At 36.4% G+C, this 21,209-nt stretch overlaps 1 protein-coding gene across 1 annotated transcript in view; it reads left to right on the top strand.

The window, feature by feature from the left end:
- PTPRD (protein tyrosine phosphatase receptor type D) overlaps positions 1-21,209 on the top strand; it is a 262,399-nt gene that overhangs the window by 176,265 nt on the left and 64,925 nt on the right. Inside the window, exons 22-26 of the mRNA XM_030466839.1 lie at positions 1,369-1,529; positions 7,388-7,399; positions 9,748-9,860; positions 17,264-17,383; positions 19,445-19,542. Of these exons, the coding sequence (XP_030322699.1) occupies positions 1,369-1,529; positions 7,388-7,399; positions 9,748-9,860; positions 17,264-17,383; positions 19,445-19,542 (504 nt within the window). The remainder of the gene's footprint in view (positions 1-1,368; positions 1,530-7,387; positions 7,400-9,747; positions 9,861-17,263; positions 17,384-19,444; positions 19,543-21,209) is intronic.

A 21,209-nucleotide genomic window follows, 5' to 3' on the forward strand; every position in this document is an offset into this window, starting at 1 on the left:
GGGCTTTTTTCTATCTTTTGAGAATACTGAAGATGACAAAAAAAGCTTCGGTCAGCTCAGGTCTTTCAGGAATGGGCCATGGAGACTCACAAATTTCTAAACAGCAATTACAGACTTCTAAAATATTTGGTTCCAGGCTTAGTAGAAGAGCAGAACATAACTGGCATAAGAACTAGCTCAGTACCAGCTAGTGTAAGTGCATCAGCTTTGTTAGCCCCAGTCCTACCTCTAATCTTAAACACACTGGCATAGCCCTTAGTACAGAACAAGGCCAAATGAAGTGTAAAAAAAAGTCTCCTTTGATAACACTCATCCTGGTTTAGGGCATCTTTCATAAGATAGTGCAAACATGGTAAATGAAAACTAAGTCTTCTCCTGGTTATCTTATTCTGTCTTAGCTGGAACTTCTGACCTTAATCAAGTTTGTATGTCCTTTGCAATAGTTGTAGTTCAAATACGATTTTATTGCTGGTGGACCTACTTCAGCAAAGACAAAAAATAAGTACAAACAATTCTCCACTCCTGACTTTACTTTAGCTCAGAGTTCTTTACATGGTCCAGTTTTCACAGGCTGGCTCCTCACCTGCTGCTATCTCATTTTTGCTCTTCACTCAGCCATAGATCAGTCATGTCAGGACAGACCAAAATAAAATAAAAAAAATTAGTTTCTTATCACACATCTTATCCTAGGCCGCTTGGCTTTACACCATTCAGTTTATCCTCAATTCTAGTTCTATCCCTAAGAAAAATACTATTAATTATTAAAGTTTTTAGCTTCCTTCCACATTCTACAGTGGCTTGCCTTGCTTTTCAGTCTTAAATTCAAGTTTTCTATATCTTTCAGAAAAGACTATTTGTCAAACAAATTTCAACTGATAAAAATGCATCCTGTTATTGCCATAGGACACTTTTCTAGGAACCTCTTATATTCACTACCCTTTATTTTTACCTATGTTACTGTCATTCTTCAAGACATATGCTTTCATGTCTTTCAGGAAGACAGTGTTAAGCCAATATGAAACTAAAACAAAACGCAAAAATATGTAACTAATGAATTATAGACCTTAGTTTCCTAATATTTCATTTTCTAGTTCTTTGCTTAAATGACAAAGTATTCTGTGAAGGACTGAATTTATGTCATATGTCTCCAGATCACTGATAATATATAGAGCACAAAATAAAGATAGTACTAACAATGCATAATTTGGTTTGCAAGTTTATACACTCCCTGATTTGAGGAAGAACAGTGTTTTTACATTACTGCATCCATTGCATCATTATCTTTTATGGATTTATTTTAGATCTAGGATTGTTAATGTTTTAAATGCACTCCTTTATCATTAAGTAATATTTATTTTACTTGTATAGACCATGTATGCAACCAGCCCATATTCTGATCCTGTTGTGTCAATGGATCTTGATCCCCAACCAATTACAGATGAGGAAGAAGGCTTGATTTGGGTTGTTGGACCAGTTCTTGCAGTGGTGTTTATCATCTGTATTGTTATTGCTATACTTCTTTATAAAAGGTAAGTTTACCATTTAGTTTTCATATCAAGTGTGTAACTTCCTGATACATTGGCCAGTTGATAATTCTGTACCACTCTATTTTTTGAACTACAGTAGTAACATTCATTGCTTTGGGATATTTCCTTGTTTAGTAATGGTTTTCAGAACAATGTAGAAATTTTAGCAGACTGAAAAGTTTCCAGTATTAACAGACATGTGGGTATATTTTTTCTGCTGATGGTACTCTATTAACATTTATGCATTTCCAATTTTTTTTCTACTTTGCATGTGTTTGTGAAGAAAATACATGCTTGCATATAAATATGTATGGAATTCCCACATTTGACTTTAAAACTTATTTTTAGATATGTGATAGTAATACATTAGCTTCATGTACATTCAGCTTGATGTTAAATAGGATTTTCATCTCCACTCAAGTAATATGAGTTTTTGCTTTTGACAGTTGGCCTCAATTTAACATTGTAATACATGAATTTGTAGCTCTGAACTAAGAGATTAAAGAAACATCAGTAGCTTTTTCCTAATAATCTTTCAGTAAGATCAAAAATTCACTTTTATTCTTTTTCTCTCAGTGACACAGATGTAGGCTTGCTGCTACAAAGACTAAGACTTTGCCTTACAACATACCAGATAGAAACTTTTATTATGCCTTAATTTATACATAGTAGCCTTTTACAGTGTAAATGAGTTCAAAGGGTCAAGATACTAAATCATAACCAAAGAGTAAAAACCATAAAGTTTATTTCAAGTTTTACATTTTGTTCATAATACTTTTTAAGATCTATTAATAAAGTGTAATTGAAGAATACTGTAAAGATGCTGTGACCTTTTGGGGTGAGGCTCGCTAGGAATAATTTCATTAAATGTAGTATATCTTCTAAAACTAATGGCTTTGATGCTAGCACATACACATATTTAAATTGTGCTAATTTTGCTACCCTGTGTGCTCTTCTTACCTTAAGTGTCTCCAGTCAAGTATGTCTGAAGTTGCATGTAGAGAGATGGCTTCTGGTTTTGGAAAGAGAATTTTCTATTCAGCAGCAAAAAACTAGTTCAGAATTAACTTTAGCTTTAGATATTCATGTATAGAATGTTTTCTCGGATCATAGAGCAGCATAATACATGGTCTGTTTATTGCAGATACCATGTCTCCTGAAGTTTTCTATTAATGATATTTTCTCAGCCATTCTAATGGATTAGCAAGTAGTGAACCTCTTTGTGTCTGTCACTTTTATAACTGGTGATTAGAAATGTGCTAAAAGTGAAATACCCTTTCTGATTATTTTAGAGTAGTAAAAGTAAAACTTCTCTGATACTACAAAACAAATCCTGACAATGGCATATAAAGCAGATGTGTAACTGCTTCTGGAAATATTGGTGACATTTATGGAACCATAATAGCCATCTTCAATTATATTACATAAAAAAAATTATAGGCATATTCCACAAATGAGCAGGTAAAAATTGTTCATCAGTAGTGTGAGAGATTGCTATTCCCTGAAAACGGGGGACACATTTTCCATCTGTTATTTACTACTGGTGCTAGAACTGTTCAAGCAAATGTCCGTATGTATCTGTTTATTTTTCTATTTTCAGCTACAAGCTGTGAATTGTTTATCTACTTTGGAATTGTTTAACTAATTTGGAAAACTGCCTCTGAGAAGTTGTGACTGTAGTTTTACTAGTCTGTAGTTCCCTGTAAACTTCTAATTTCTGTAAAAAAAGTAGTCTCTACGTTTTGTTGGGGTTTTTTTTCTAGAACACGCAAACTGGATGTAGTCTAGTAGCTAGAGTTTCACAGCTTCACTGTCTGGAGCAAAGCAACAACTAGACAAGACAGTATGGGTATTTAACAGTGCTTTGAGAAAACATTGAAATTTAATTTCTCACTTAACTCTCTTAAAAGGAATTTCTTTGACTAGAGGAGTGGGACAATGTAAAATAAAATAAAATTTCGAAAAACAAACATTCATGGATACAGGAGATTTTACAAGTATTATTTCTAGAACATATTGGGATATAAGGACAGCAGGTATGGTTGACAGAGAAGAAAACAAAGAACAGAAGACATATGCTTAATACATTAAAATACATGCAAAAATAATTTAAAAGGGCAAGTTGGTGTTCAAGGATGTGCTTTTGGAGAAGATGATTGTGAAATGACCATGTCTTTTGAAGTGTGAAGGATAGTGATGCAAACAATGGTCAAGTATGCTCAATTGCCTTTGTCCATGGAAGCCTGTATGAACAAACTTGGACAGCTAATCTCCTGATTTACAATACTACTTTTACATTTTTGTTTCAGTCATGGAGAAAGGATGACTGCAGTTTCTGAAAGAATAATATTGAAACAAACACTGTCACAGTGTGGATAAGTTGCATGGGTTGCTCTGAAGCATATTTAACTGTTTCAAAGACTAGGAGTGATTGTTTGACCCTGTTATTATTTGTTGGCCAGTTTGTGTGAAGATTTTTGCCTCTGTATTTATAAAATCAGAAAGCAAAGATACAGTATAGAAAGATTTTTGGATACTAGAATATGGCCAAAAGGTCAATGTAACTTAGTACTCAGTAAAAGATGGGAAAATACTGAAGAGCACCTTTTGTCATCAGATACAGCTGCTATATAATACCCGACACAACAGAGGCTGTTTAATGTTTGGTGTGCAAAAGACCATGCAGATTCAAAGAACCAAAGGATCACAGTCTGAAGATTGCCCTGATTGCTATTCTCAGAGCATGGCTAGCTACAGCATATTGCTGAGAGATACCTTGTCAAGGTTTGATGCTGGGCCAGCAATTAAACAAATGACAAATGCTCTTTATTAACCCTTCCCAGAATAGAAAATAGAGTAAGGGACAGAGACTTATGGTTGTAAACTAAACAGATTTAATGAAACAATAGTAATGAAAAACATAATGAAATATGTAGAAATATAAACCTACATGTACAAAATCAGCTGCACTCATGTCACCATTCAGGCTGCAGGGCAGCCCTTCAAAAGTCCTGAACTGGGCTTCTGGAGTCAGCAGCAGATGGTAGCTGGATGCAGGAACACAAGGATTCATGAACACACACATGGAGATCAAAGGCAGACAGACAGAGTCCTCCCAAATCACCAGCTTTATATTGATTATGGCACATGTAGGATGGAATACTATGTTTCCTCAGATTTGGGTCACCTGTCCAGTCTGCTCCTTCCCTGCCACAGGAGGGTTGCAGGTGTGACCCCTTTTCTTCCCTCTCCTTTCCAGAATATGGGAAGTTTAGCAGAACCAAACAATTACCTCGGTTTCTGTAGGAGTAAGTGTAAGCAAGAGCCTTTCTGCATACCATTCTACAGCTGTAACTAGAAACATTGACTGTTACCAGTCCTGGAAGCAAACAATTACTGAAGACCACGCTTTCAATTTTAGAAAGTGCGGTGACTTTAGAAGAGTAAGAGTGAAAAGTAAAATTACTAAAACCAAAATTAGTTCTGTCCTGGCTCAAACCAGGGCACATGTCCACACAAGTTGCATTGCATCCAGGAATGGAAACCCCTCCACCTCTCTGAAAAACCTGTTCCAGTGTTTAGCTGAATTTTCTGTCTTTCTGGAATTGATGACAACAAACTGAACTGATTTGGTCATTCTTGTGTTCTCTGTCATTGCAGCAGTGATACCACCCTTAGAGGTTGAGTATAATGAGGAAACATCACTTTCTTTCTACTCATAGTCTTGGCCTCAAGAATATAAATTTTTTCCTAGTTCAAACTTGGAGTAAAATATGCAATGTAGTAAGATCTATAACCAAAATCTCAAACAGAGGCAAACATTTACCAGCTATAGAGATGGTGCAGCCTAGAGGCAAGCCTAACTATTATGAGGGTAGTTTGTGTCATGAGTTATATCTCAAGGTGGTTCTTGATAAAGCAATACACATCTGCAACCTACGAGTTAGGCAGACCTACAGTAAATCCTTTAGACTTGCTTTTCAATATGTGATACATGTTCAATTATGCGAGATTGAGATGTTTAGCAACCCAGTTAGTGAAAGCCAAAGAAAGCTCTAAAAATTTTTCAGTGTATCTCAGCAACTCACAAACTAGAAAGACTAAAAAGTGCACGTCTACATGAAGCATCCTTTCGTTATTTTTTTTTTTCAACATGTAAATTTATGTGGCAATTCTCTCTGGGTTTTAGGAAATCACAATTTCTCTAATTTCAGCCTTTTAATTATATTTTAAGAGCAAAATGTCCCACACCTTTCTTGAATCAGGTTTGTTTGTAGAGTGGGTTTCCTTTTGCACAGAGAAGAAATTAAATCCATCTTGATATACTTTGTCTTCTTTGCTCTTAAAAAATGCGGTTTTGTTTTTTCAAAACACAGAAGCCTAAGCTTGAATCTTTAGAACATTCAGATTTGTCACTGAATAATAGATTCATAGAAAAATAGTTTGGATTAGAAGGGACCTTTAAAGGTCGTCCACTCCAACCCTTCTGTAGAGAGCAGAAACATCTTCAACTATATCAGGTTGCTCAGAGAGCCATCCTACCTGACCTTGAATATTTCCAAGGATGGGGCATCTACCACTGTTCCAGTGTTTCACCATCATAAAAAATTCCTTCACCTCAGGCCCTACCAAAAAGTCTATTCCCATCCTTTTTTTTTTTTAAGCCCACTTTACATGATGAAAGGTCTCCATGGAGCCTTCTCTTCTCCAGACTGAACAACCCCAGTTCTCTCAGCCTTTCCTTACAGTAGAGGTGTTCCGGCCTTCTGATCATTTTTGTGTCCCTCCTCTGGACCTGCTTCAACATGTCCATGTCTTTTCTGTACTGAGTATCCTAGAGCTGGACACAGTACTGCATTTGGGGTCTCACCAGAATGTATTAGAGGGGCACAGTCACCTCCATTGGACTGCTGGTGACTTGCTGAATCTTTAAGTAAAAAAAGAAACAGGTATTAAAAAAAACCAGAGAAATTAAAAAGGAGGGGGTCTTAAGTGCTGATAAAGTTCTACAGAGACTTTTACATAACATGTGAGTAATCTGGTTATTGCAGACTCCACACGGTTAAAATTTGTAGAACTCTTATTTATTATGAGACAGACTTAAAAGCCAGACACTGTGAATAGTTGGTGGCAGATAATACAGTATATTCCCTGTTTAGCTGATCTTTATAGATCACTACAAATCTATATACCTCACTGTAAACTTCAAGTCTGTGACATTCTGTCTAAATCTAAAAAAGGTGTGTAATACTGCATTGGAGAAAGATTTTTGTTTGCATTACTTACTAGGTTGCTATTAAAAATTTCTTGCCATTTAATTACCTGTTTTTGTAAAATAGTTTTGGTTTTTGTTTCGTTTTGTTTTAATTTAGTACAAGTCTTACGTATCTTATGTATTTAACCTCATTCTTCATTTGTCTTTCTCTCCATCTTCTCCTTTTCTCTCTTTCTCTTGTCCTCTACTCTCCATTCTCCTCTTGCTTTTCCTCCCTTCTTTCACATCTCTTCTTTCTAGAATGCAAGAGGTAACATGACTTTGACAGCTCAAATTAAACACCCATTCACTATTATGTCACTTGTTAAAATTTTAGGTGGCACTACTTTGCAGATAATCTCTAAAAGAGATGGTTTATTTTCAGCAAAAGAAGATTCTCTTTGGATTTAGCCTTGTAGTCATTTATTCTTTAATTCCCAAGCATTAAATACTTAATAAATTGTCATTTTTTTAATTTAGCTTAGTTCTGTATCTTTACTGAAAGTCACAGTTTCCTACATTTCCTGTTGTCATGCTTATCCTGTTTGCTGATGGTCAACTAACATTACAACTTTTCTCCCCTCTTTGCTGCATTAAAATGGAGCAGTAAACCTGACAGGTGAGAAGTAAAAAAGTAATTATTTTCTGTTTAATCCAGAAAAGAACAAAAAAAGAGGAAAAAAAAAAGTTATCATGATAATGATGTAAGATGAAGCATCTATCAATATAGGCAAATGCAGACAGTAATCTATCAATAAGAAAACAACTGAAAGTGCTGACAGTACTGTAATATAATGTAAAATATGCAGCCTAGTTTTGCTGCTTTTATTTCTGTATCCCTGAAGTACATCTTCAAGAGGCTGCACTGCTATACAGTGTACCAAAGATTTTGTGCTTTAATGAAATTAAAACAGTGGTTCTTTGTTATAACCAAAGCTATTGAAGGAATTTATAGTTGTGGTTGAAGTTTTAGCCACTCTATATCTCCATAATGTTCCATACACATAGACTGCTGACTTGCAGTTCTATAAGTGAAAATGCTATGGTGATCTCATTCATCCTTTGTGGAATTTTTTCCTACCTGTCTCAAAATCATTGCATAATCTAATAGAATTTTTGTGTCTATTACACTCTGGAAAGATACAGAAAATTCAGAGTCATTCTGAGGATAATCATAAATAATAAACTATACCATTGCCTTCTAAGAATTGTACGGAAGATACTTCAATGCTTTTCATAGATTAATATCAATCTGTGCTGCCCAGTAATGACTTAAACTGTCTCCAGGTGTTCATTATTTCAAGAACATCAAAAAACAGATCAGAGCATTTTGAAGAGAGGAGCCCAGTAGAATGATAGCAGATACAGCTTTTTCAGTAGATGTAGCATTGTGAGTAGAATAGAAAAAGAAGAAATAAATAAATAAAAAGCGAACAATAATAGTATGTTAGAGCAAATACTGGACACCTGTAAAGAAAGATTTTGGTTCATAAACTTTAAAATCATCTTGATTCTGTTTTTGCTAAGTATGACTTTGCTGTTGTTTGCATCCTCATTTTATATTACAGGAAAAATATCAACCAGTTTGCATTTTCCCACCAGACTAGAAAAGAAGGATTCCACTTCACATTAAAAATAATACATTTCCATGTTCCTTAAGAAGAATGCAGAGTGGTAGATACTCTTCATGTAGCATATCTCTCCATGTCTTGCATTAGGAAGTCATACCCTTAAATGATGGGAGTCCATTTAACTAGAACAGTCAGAATCTGAACACGTGTGCTTCTCTCTAGAGAATGGGATGCAAACATAGGTTTTTTTCTGGTTTTTTTCTTTCTCCCTTTCTTTTCTTCCTTTTCCTTCCTCCCTTCCTCTCTTCCTTCCTCTCTTCCTCCCTTCCTCTCTTCCTTCCTTCCTTCCTCCCTCCCTCCCTCCCTCCCTCCCTCCCTCCCTCCCTCCCTCCTCCCTCCCTCCCTTCCTTCCTTCCTTCCTTCCTTCCTTCCTTCCTTCCTTCCTTCCTTCCTTCCTTCCTTCCTTCCTTCCTTCCTTCCTTCCTTCCTTCCTTCCTTCCTTCCTTCCTTCCTTCCTTCCTTCCTTCCTTCCTTCCTTCCTTCCTTCCTTCCTTCCTTCCTTCCTTCCTTCCTTCCTTCCTTCCTTCCTTCCTTCCTTCCTTCCTTCCCTTCCTTCCCTTCCTTCCCTTCCTACCCTTCCCTTCTATCTTTCCTATCTTTCTCTGTTTTTGTCTTTCCATCTCTCTGTCTTTCTGAAATTGTTTTCTGTACATTGTCAGAAGTAATATAATTTCAATGAAAGTCATACTTTCATAAACATTCCTAAAGAACCCAAGGCTTTTGTGAATGTGATCAGTTGTGTACTGCTGCTCTTACAGAAATGAGAGGCAACAGAACAGGTTCTTAATTCCTAGAAAGTGAAAGTAATTGATGTAGTCTGGGATAGCTGCCATGTGTGTTGATGTCTGTCATATTGAATGTATTTGAAAAATGCAGGTTATTTTTTATACCTAATACAGAACTGTACATAGAAATTAAGAACTATTCAATGATAATAACTTGGCATGTTTGTTTCCAATTGCATGCTCTAGAGTTAGCTACTTTTTAATAAAGCTAGCTAACTTTTGAAACAGACATAGTGTGAATTTTTGTAAGTTTCATGTTACATCTTGAAAGAGTTGACAATTCAAGGACCCAGAATGATGAGATGATCAATTTGGGGCAGAATGGAGTTGTTTTCCCTCCAATATTACTGTATTTAGATTCACTTTGCCATTGCAAATTATTCCTGCCCTGCTTATCATGCATAATGATTTTACCTTTGTACTGGATAAAATACTCTTTCAGAAAAAAAGCATCTCAGCTTTAGAATATAAAGATTGAACATTTAGACATCTTCATTTTTCAAGCTAAGACCTCTGTCATATGGTAATGTGTATTCACTTTCTCCATGCAGGAAGAGGGCTGAATCTGACTCTAGAAAGAGCAGCATACCCAACAGCAAGGAGGTCCCTTCTCACCATCCCACAGACCCAGTGGAGCTGCGACGCCTTAATTTTCAGACTCCGGGTAAGAGACAGTAATGCACTGAGAGCTCTGTGATCACAAAATGATTAGTGGTGCTGTTGCAAAAGAGAAAGGCGGATTGTTTAGAAAAATATATGTTGATGATTTACGAGTTTTTGCACCATGTATTTCTTTGTTAGCTTTCAAAATAATTCTGTAATTTCTCTTCTTAAAGAAGAATCTTGCATGAAAGAAAATTAATATTCTGTAAGGAAGACTCCAAAGTCACATATATGGGTGTGTTTTATATGCTAAAAATCCTAACTAAATACAACAATGCTGTAAGTTATTATTAGGAAATCAACATCCCTCTATTTTTTGATGATATTCTTACAGTTACTTCTTTGTAAATAAGCTTTCCTCTTATCTGCTGCATTATCAGATAATCCTTTAACATCATTGCAAGTTTCACTGCATCACAAATGCACAATACAGGAAAGAAATACCAACTAGTGAAATTATCTTGTCTTTTCAAATCAAGCTGTATGTTAGGTCCAAGGAGAATATGAACATGTCAGCAGTTCTGAAGGTAGAAGTAACACGCTACTCAATATTTTATTGACTTATTTTATTTATTAAGCATTGTTTTGTTAAATCTGCTTGGTTTGATAATCAAGGAACACCAGGAGGCAAATACTTAAAATACTATTAATTTTTTACCATCTTTTTATGAGTCTATTTAAAAAAATACTTTATTTTGATCATTGTGTGTACCAGCAGACTTGTTTTCTATTGTAATAGGGTTACACACAGTAGCCATCTGATACTAATTATGTACCAAATACTCCTGAGCCTTCTGTTTGTAAAATATATTAAATTAAGTACAAAATATAAATAATTAAAGTTCATAAAGTCAGGAAATTAAGTACTTGAGATGTTGGGAGACTGGGTGCAGAAACTGACATCCTAACTATTACAAAGGATTAATTGAACTTTTGAATCTAATTTCCAATCTTTCAAACAGTGGCTATATGAAGGAAGTGCTGCCCCATCAGCAGCATGTCAGCTACTGTACATCTTACGACCCCTGGGCATGGGTCAGGCCATTGTGTTACTCAGCATGCAACCAAGCATCAAGGAGGACATTCATACCCCAGTTTTGTCTTGCTGTGGAACAGTTGCTAATTAACATGTTCATAATATGTAATCTTAGTCCCAGTAAACCCAAGGTACAGTTCTTGTACTAGTTAAGGCAGAACCTCAGGTAAATCACATTTAAATCACATTTACTTCGGTTAGGGCTATTAGATGTATAGATTCTCCCAGAATGCTCATCCAACTCCACACAGTAACACACCATCAAATAACATGCAAGACAAAAAGGATACCAGTTTTGTGTTCTTTGTCTCCCACATGTTTATATTCTACCAGCCAGCAGAAATAGGCAGAAGGTTACTGCTGGGGCAAAGTAGGCAGCTGAGGGAAGCCATTAGGGCTGATGTAGTTATGTGTTGAGTTTCTTGTACTGAGAAATCTGCAGTCACCCTTCTAAAACAGTCTTTTCTACTCCGTAAGGTATTACTATTTCTGAACATCATCTAAAACCAAAATAAATGACAAAGACGTAAAAGTATCACAGGATGTTTTAGGTCGGAAGAGACCTCCAAGTCCAACCTTTGATGAACACCATTAGCTAACTACTAAACCATATCCCTAAGAACCAGGTCCGAATGCCTTCTAAATACCTCCAGGGATGGTGACTCCACCGCTGTCCTGGGCAGGACATTCCAGTGCCTGACAACCCTCTCAGTGAAAAATGTTTCCTAACATCCAACCTAAACTTCCCCTGGCACAGCTTCAATCCATTTCCTCTGGTCCTATCACAGTTCTCTAAAGAGAAGAGGCTGTTTCCCTCCTTGCTCCAACCTCCCTTGAGGTGGCTGAAGAGAGCTCTAAGGTCTCCTCTCAGCCTCCTCTTCTCCAGGCAAAACACCCCCAGCTCCCTCAGCTGCTCCACACAGGACTTGTGCTCCAGGCCCTTTATGAGCTTTGTTGCCCTTCTCTGGACACTCTCCAGCATTTCTGTGTCCCTCCTATAGTGAGGTGCCCAGAACTGAACACAGTACTCAAGATGTGGCCTCACCAGAGCTGAGTACAGAGGGATGATCACCTCCCTATTCCTGCTGGCCACAGTGTTCCTAATTCAAGCCAGGATGCCAATGGCCTTCTTGGCCACCTGAGCACACTGCTGACTCATATTAAGTCGACTGTCAAGCAATACTCCCAGGTCTGTAGCTTACCATGGGGTTGTTGTGACTCAGATGCAAGACCTAGTTGGCTAAGTCACCAGCTGTGATAGGAGGTTATCTTCTACACACTCCAAGAATCTCTGGGTCTGCTCCCTGTCTGCAGTATTATGTTTCCAGCAGACATCTGGTAAGTGGAAGTCTCCCAGAAGAGCAAGGGGAAGCAAATCTGAAACCTTCCCCAGTTGCTTATAGAACACTTAATCAACCTCCTCACCCTGGCTGGGTGGTCTATAACAGTCCCCTACCATGATATCTGCTTTGTTGGCATTCCCCCTGATTCTTACCCATAAGCATTCAACTCAATGATCACCATCATTAACGTGCTCAAGACCTTCCCTAACATAGAGGGCCACACCCCTTTCTCTCCTTCTATACCTATCCCTTCTGAAGAGCCTATAGCCATTTAATCCAGCCCTCCAATCATGGAGTGCATCCCACCATGTTTCTGTAAGGGCAATTATATCATAGTTTTCTTGCTGGACAATAGCTTCAAGCTCTTCCTGCTTATTTCCCATGCTACATGCATTAGCATAAATGCATTTTAGTTGCTGTACCTTTCTGCATAGGAAGGGTCTGGTCCCTACTGTTCATCATTGACTGGCCTGCAATTGCCCCTTTCCCTCTTCAAATCCAGTTAAAAGCCCTATCAGTGAGCCCTACCAGCTCCTGCCCCAGAATCTTTTTTCCCCTCTGGGAAAAACGCATCCTATTATTTTTTCATAGCTCTGGTGCCTCGTATACCAAGTCATGATCATAGAACCCAAAGCCCTGTTGACAACACCAATCTCAGAGCCATGAATTGACCTTTTGGCTCTTCCTATATGTTCCTTCATTCATTGCTGATGTCAGAGTGGTGAAGGAGATTTAATAATCAGCATATGCCTAGTCAGTTCCTCTGCATGAGGACAGATCATTCTGCATAGTTTCATTTTTTTTCGTTATGAAGGCATCCACAGTTTGCATAGAGCTTTGCAGGCACACAAACTGGTACACGTAGGAGAAAAACAGAAAGTTCCATAAGTGTTAGAGTGTTGGCCTGTCCACAGTGCCATTTTTCACTGAGAGGGGTGAAACAAAACAAAAACCCTACAAAATTTGGCGTTGTCATAAACTTTAATACTTTAAAAGATTTCTAAACACACTCTTTGCAAAAATGCAAGTAAACTTATATTTTGTGTGAGGGAATCCAATTAGCTAAAACTATCAAAATAACTTTAAAGCAAAACCTTTCTGTTAAAATTTGATATCCAACCACAAGGACAAAATATTTCTGATAGGCAGTAACATTTTGAAAGAAATTACTGGAAAGCAAGATTTTATCTTTGGTGACATTTAGGCACAATTCTGTTGTACTTTTCATAAAACTGTCAATTCAACATTATGTCATCAAAATCCAAAGTCTACACTACCAGCACAGCAGATATTTTGCTTGCCTTCCACTTGTGTTGTCCAGTCAACAGAGAACTTCGTTCTTCACTAATGTGATACTTACATAAAGGATTTTCTACTTTACCTTGTCCAGAAAGGATTGAATTAATTTCTGTCTTTGCTTCTCACAGAATGGAGTAAAATTGAGACTTTGTCTTGAAGTTTGGAATAGCCTACAGGTTTTTGTCTGAGAACAAAATCCCATGTCTGTATGTGTTATCCAGAAATGCATATTTTTTAGATAAGCCCATATACCATATGGGTCATAGCTGTGCTAAATTTTATTTGAGTATAAAAATATCTAATCTCCCAGTAGTATACAGGATTTCATTTATAAATCTATTATTCTCACAGAACTAGAGTAGCTAAAGAGAAGTAAGCTACATTTTTTCCCATTCTACAAGTTTCTTGTGAAATTCATGTTCAAAGTCATTAACCTTGTGTGCAAACTTTAGAAGATTCTATGCCATATGGTAAAGGTAGGGCAGGGATAAAAATTAAGTCATTACAAAAGTTTTTCTCAAAAGAGGAAGCCCAGGTTTGCACAGAAGAAAATAGTCAATGTTAAGGAGATTGAATGGGCAATGTGAGATCTAAGGCTCAGTCAAAGACTGCAATCTGTCCACCAGCCAAAGACTCAATTTGAGTCATTCCTCAAAAGTTACCTTTTTTCTCCTTTTTTAAGTATACAATGCATCGCACTGATAAGTAGTTTGTGTAACTGGGTTCCAATTAAACAATTAAATTCATTATCTCTTACAAACTAAACAGGATACTTTGAAATATAAAAGAAAAATAAATAGAATTATTACAGTTCTTCATTAAAAACTCTGGTTTTTTATTAGATCAGTAAGTGCTCACAGAGCACTTTTTCCCTGGATTCCTAAGGAAGTTCCATTAATTTCCAAGACAAGACAGAAAAAGGGTAAAACATGTTCAGAAGAAAAAGGTGTAAATAATAGGTGAGGTGTCTGTGTTTATTCAGTTGCTTTGCAGGATAGCAGGAAGTTTCCTCCCTTAGTTTATCCATGCAGTTCCTGTTCACAAGAACCATTGCAATACTGAAGGAAGTACTGCGGTTTGTCTCCATGACAAAACCAGACTGGAATAGCTTTCTGATGGGAAGCAATCTTACATATAGCTCTTCATGTGAACTTGACTCACCTGGAGCAATTAGGCATCTAAAAGAGGTATAGGATTCAAAGTGCAAACTCTTCTCTGACATCTTGGTTGTTTTCAAACCTAGAAGGAGTCAGCATCTGCTTAGCTGGGGAATAGAGTTGAATGTTCTGCTTCTCACAAGAGTTTTGGTTTAGTTTGGGTTTTTTCTTCTGGATTTTAGCCAACAGTTTTGCAACATGTTATTGTATGGAACAATTTTATCTCAGGGTCTGAAAACTGGATGTCCCCTACTAACAATGTAGATGGATTTTACACCTACCTCAGAGCTAGGGCTTCTGCTGTGAGGCTACAGAGCCCCTAGGCTGCTTGGAAGAGCTAATACAGAAGAAAAACTGCTTTCATTCCTGAAAATTAATTAATTAATCTAGTTTTGAAGTGAATAATTCTTCTGCAATAAAAGTGCTATATTTTGCTATGTTATATGCCCATTGGTAACTGTTTTAGGATAACCACTGCAGAACACCCTGGAGCTAATCTTGTGAATTTAACCTGGCAAACAGGATGTAGGATGACTCTCTGCCTTAACTTTAACTGCATGAAAAAAACGGTAGTTTTCATTTTTCAGTTATACTAAACGCATCTTTGCTAAATTTTCACGGATGCCAGATCATACTCATTATGGTTGGCCTTTCATTTTTTCCATTTTCCAAGTCCAGACTTTAAATATGTCTTTCTTTCCACTTTTTTGTGAGAAGTCTAAGCATCAGTAACATTAACCACTGTTACTGATTCCTTCCTTTTTCTATAAAGGCACATAATCTTAATCAACATAGATTGGTGTGTGGGAAAGTATTTTATTAAATAAAAATGAGGATGTAATAAATCAGTTTTTAAAATCACAGTGTTACTTCTTGTGAACCTGAAATACAAGTTATTTTGTAAAGTAATTTCGTTGAAAATAATGTGTCACATTTTCATTTCATCTAGATTGTAGTCTGTATGCTAGCAACCATGCACTTGTTTTAATTTCCAAATTCCTTCTTGTTTATTGTGGGAATGTCAGGGTGTAGTCCAAATTTCGAAATAAGTGTGTGTTAAATGTTTTAAAAAGCCCTTACAGGAAAACCCTGACAATAAATAAAATCCTAATTTAATGCAGTAACAACAAGGCCAAAACACCCACTTGTTTCAATGGGCTGAAATAGTGTATTTAACAGGTTTAATGTGTTAATATGCAGATGAATTTTGACCTCGCTCTCTCAGTTTTTCCTTGAAATTGTGTCACATATGGTGTCTGATGTTCCTTAGTCATGTATTTACCACAGATTAATCGAAAGATAATTCTGCACTGGTTTTACACCATACATTCTCAATGAATTCATGTGGAAGGGTTACTACTAGGCCGCATGAATTTAATCATATTAGACAACCTTCTACCAAATCTGGAAATGAAAGCTTTTTATGGGTACAGTTGCAGCTGTGTTTTGCATGTAGTGTTTTCTGGGTTGGTTTCGTCTTTGGTGTTTTTTTGTCTTTTTGAGGTTTTAAGTGTTTTTATCTCTTTGTTTTCTCATTTAGAAGAAGTTTGAAAGCATGTTTTCAGCATGGTGTTTCTTTTGACATTCTAGCATGTCACAGGATCTGTTGTAATTTAGCTGTATTTGTCTTTAAGTTTTTTTTTGTTTACATAGCGTATGTTGAGTGATGTGGAGGTGTGTCAGCAAATAAGTGTATTTTCTTATTTGTAGCCACAAAAATAAGTATTTAGATATATTTTGGGTGTGGTTTTGGAGTCAAGTTCTACACCTGCTCTTCACATGCAATTCACAGTAAGGTCAGTAGGAGCCTCATGCTTTTGCATGAGATATGATGAGATCTTAAAATGTTCATTCCTAGCATATTCTGCTATGATGCTTGTTATGATTCATAGACTAATTACATAGCAGACATCCCCCAGCAGTTCTTTTGAATATTAACTTCTTTTATCATTTCAGTAGAGCTCATTTCATATATTTAAAAGATGAAAATATATCAAATGCAATTATTACATAATTTATCTGCAAAATACTATTTTAAGAAAGTAAGTGTACAGGTGTGTCTAAAATGAATTGTGGACAAAGGGGTTATATGAAGTCAAAATTTGCCAGATTCTGAAGCTCCAAGTAGTTCATTTTTTTTCTTTAGAAAAGAAAGTTTATGTCAAGTTTACTTGCAAGTGTTTAATCTAAAGTCTCCCTGTAGAAATGTCAGGTGGCATACAAAGAACCGTATAAACAAGAAATAGTTTTAAAAAGAAAGGATATGCAGCATTTTTAAAACAAAAATCTTTCGCAATAAGCTGTGAAAACATTGGTATTGAGATACATGTTTATGGCACTGGTGATTAGTCAGGTTCATCGTGCAATGAGCAAGTCTCATTCTCTTTGGTTTTACATCCTTTATGTTTACAGTAGAGTAACCAGACCGTTAAACATCTTTTCAGTTGAGTTTCCAGACACTGTTTTGTGCATGTCTGAAGTGCCTGTATGTACAAGATTGATTGATTATGATGGTCTACTGCTGTTACTAATATGTTTCCCATTTCCAATTGGCTTTTACTTTTTACAGCTTTGAGCAGTAATTCAGTCCCCTACGCCTCCCTGATTGGCTCTGTGTCCTCCCTCTCTAGCCAAACTACCACTCAGTCCTTATATGATAATAACTCTCTCCCACGATTCGCTCGAAAAGGTCTAAACATCTTTGTCTCTATTATTTTCTCTGTTCAAGCACTGTTTTAGATGTACATCAGTTCACCTCCATCTCTGGATCAATCTAGAGTTCTCTTGTGCCTTTTCACTCATATATTTTTCCATAGGGGTGCTTGATCTGGATCAATTGGTGTAATTACTACATGACTGTCACCCACATTTATTTTGAGAATAGCCAAGTTCTGTTAAGTGAAATTTATAAGGTAATGGGAGAAAAACAGAACTGATTCGAATAAATTAGTACTTGCAGACTAATTTGTTAATTGAAATTTGTGAGAAACCTCCCCATTATATCTGAATATTCTGCTTTGTTAGTTGACTGACTGCTTGCCTTATTAACTAGTTTACATAGTCTCTATCACAGATGTGCTACGAAGGTAATAAATAAATAAATATAGTTAGGGTCAGAAGAATTAGGGCCAGTCTACTGAACATTATTTTTGACTCATACCAGAGCCATACTAGAGTATGATGCCTGAAATGTCAAAGAAACAAAAAAGAAAACAAGAATGCTTAAAAATTTAAAAAGAGAGAAGTATGCTATCGTGTGACTGTGTTGTAACCACATGGTCATTTTCAGCTATGTGTAGAGGAAATGCAAGTTAGCTGTCTTAGGCATGCTCTTAAAATTCACGGTGACAAAGCAAACTGCATTGTGTGACATGGCTTCCAGCTTGAGCCCCCTTGAATCATCACTGTTTTGTTTGGGTTTTTTGTAATTTCAAGAGATCCTGGGGTTCACTAGCTTGTTTTTTCTAGCCAGCTCTGATTTCTTCCCACAAGCAATTGAAAACGCACTTTCATTTTAGGTGTGATAGTATAAAGCATGAAGAGAAGAATGTAAGCATTTTGGAGAGGGGTCATCATGAAGACTGTTAGCATGGAACAAACAAGTTCACAAATTTTTGTCTGGCAAATCTGTAGCTGGCAGATTGTTCTAGTTGACCCCACATCTTTTCTTGGCTTTCTTTTACTTTGCTTTCACTATACCCTGGTTTCCCATCTCTAACTCTGACTCCCAGCTCCTCCTCTTCTTTTTCACTCACTGTCTTCATCAGTGGACAAAGATGTTTACACCTGAAGTAGATTGTAGGTACTTCTGGGGGTTGATAAATGGGGTTTCACATTAGGCAGATTTTAAGGTACTAGTGCAGTCAGTATATGTGTCCAGCCAAGCTCTACAACCCCTGCTCTACAATCTGCTACTAGTGAAAACATTTTTGAAGTTCTGATTGTCTGATGTCCAATGTTGTCTTCAGTGACTGTTGTCTACAAGCATGTTATTCTAGTCATTCATAGTTGCATGTGAATGTCAGTCACCTCAAAAATTCATCAAATAAGTATTTCTAGTTTAGCCAGAATATGTAGTCAGTGTATGCCTTTATGCATTATTATTAATCCTCAAGCTGTCCATTTCATTTTTTATTATTCCTTTTGTAAGTTAGCTTTATGTTAGTTCGAGGTTTCTTTGTTTTTTACCATTTCCTTTGCAGGTTCAGGTGTCTCCGGTTACCTTGGTAACCTTCATTCTTCAAGTTCATTTTTCTTGATTACGCATAAGCCACTTTGTTTTCTGTCAAAAGAATTCTTTCCTCTTCAGGGCTTTTTCAGTGTCTGTTTCTCAAGTCACCTTTCCTCATCTGATTCAATGGAGTTTCCATTTCATGCAGTGCAGGAGAAGGAGTTTGAAATGACATTAAGAGTCATTACTCAAAGCAGAGGTCAACTGTAAGGTCTAACTATTTCATTTTTCCATGCCTAGCTAGCCTTATTCACTCATATCACAGTAACTCTTTCCTCTACAGTAGGAATGTTAGCTTTGGGAATATGCTTGGTAACTTTTTTTAATTTGGCTTCAGAGCTCATCTATCCAGAGCATGTCTTGCTTTGAGTAACCAAACTATTTGCCTGCTTCTCTCACATACGACATCTTTATTAATTACACATTTCTAGCCATTCTAACTACTGCATTTTCTAAATTTTAGAGAAATGATGTCAATGTAGTTTACTTTAAATTCTGTTCTTATTTCCTGTTCAACAGGTATGGCCAGTCATCCCCCAATACCTATCTTGGAACTGGCAGATCATATTGAAAGATTGAAAGCAAATGACAATTTGAAGTTCTCACAGGAGTATGAGGTAATTTTCACCACTTCTTGGTTATGTGTTTGTTCAAAATGTCGTGCTTTCTTTTTCACTAGACACAGCATCTGGTTTTGTTAGTATACACAAGTATCCGTGTTCTCTGCATTTAATCTAATCCTTAGATTACTTAAGAAAACTGTGTAATGTTAAGAGGATACACACAGTACAAGCTCCAAACAAGTTATGGTCCACCGTGCTTGTTAAAAAGAATTTGCAATTGCCTGTTGTCTTTCCTAATAATACCAGTTTCCAGACACTGTTTTTTCCTCCTGTCAGTAATATCACATTGATAATCTGTGAATGATAATCTAGAAGACCATGAAGGAGTTTGTTTCGAAGACAGTAATCATTTACAAGCCACCTTGTCAGTAATTCATGGAGTATACCTCCACAGACAGGCATTGGCACTGTGGAAAGCAACAGCCTCTCATGTCAGAAATTTGTGACTAAAAGAACTTGGATAGCTATCCATTAAACACAGTAAATTATAGCTGTTTCTTCAATGCCAATATAGTCTATCTCAAAATTTTCTAGATAAAGCATGCACTGAGCCATCATAAAAAGAATGCTTCTTTAGAGCAGCTATGGGCAGCCATGTCTATGATCGAAGGAGTAGCAGCTCCCAGAAAGATCACTGACAATAATTTCTTTATAGTCCATTGCGTCACTAATCCTTGCTTAAGACTCCTCAAGACTTCGTTAGCCTGACACGGGGAGTAAAAATTCATGTTGATCTCATTTTTCTACAGTCTGCACATTCGTTGCATTTGGAGGTTGATATGAATGCTAACACTACAATAAAAAAAACAGAAAAACTGGAGATTTTCACGTACTGTATGGTAGGGAGGTCCTGTAAATGCCTGATGTAGTTAAAAAGCCTTGAAAAAAAATGTTAAAAATTAATATTAACAACTATGATAGAGAAAACTGTTGCTTATTACTTAATAGAACATGCTGGTCAGAAAGACATTAAGACTGGTCTAAAAAATAATCTCATTAGATGTGAAAAGGAAGATCTACTCTCAGAAATACATGGAAATAAATTTGAAGAGCATCTAAGGGTTGCAGTTGCAGTTGCAGTCACAAAAAATGGGGAGTATCTTTTTGCATTTTGGTGTGTAAATCCTATGTTCTTAATTACAAAGATGGTAGCATATGGAGGATCAGACATGGAAAAATATGTAGCAGAATGTTGACCATAAAAAAAAAAGGTAACATTTGGTATAAATTTGACAATCATTTTGTGTTATACTATGGGCATGTTCCTTGGAATATCTGTATAGAAAATCACATTTATTAACTAAAAAATGTTATTATAGGTCATATAATGTATAACATCCATAAAAAGAAATGGATGCTGCTGTAATATAACTTAAAAGTTTGGGTGTTTTGTCTTATCTTTATTAGTTAAATCATTAAAAAATATTCAGAACATAATCTTATCCATTTATAGTCAGTGTTGCAAAAATACATTAAATCACTAAATATGTAGGATCTACTGTCCAGAACATTTTAACCAATCTATGCAAACATCTGAGCTTTCATATGTTTTTTTAATCTAAACCATCTAGGGCAGAGTGGTGTGACATACAAAATTAGAATGTTCACAACATCAGGTCAACGTCAAATTTCATTCTCACTGGTGTGCCCAAGGGCATTCA

This window comes from Calypte anna, chromosome Z (genome assembly GCF_003957555.1).
Source record: "Calypte anna isolate BGI_N300 chromosome Z, bCalAnn1_v1.p, whole genome shotgun sequence".
Taxonomy (NCBI): Eukaryota; Metazoa; Chordata; class Aves; order Apodiformes; family Trochilidae; genus Calypte; species Calypte anna.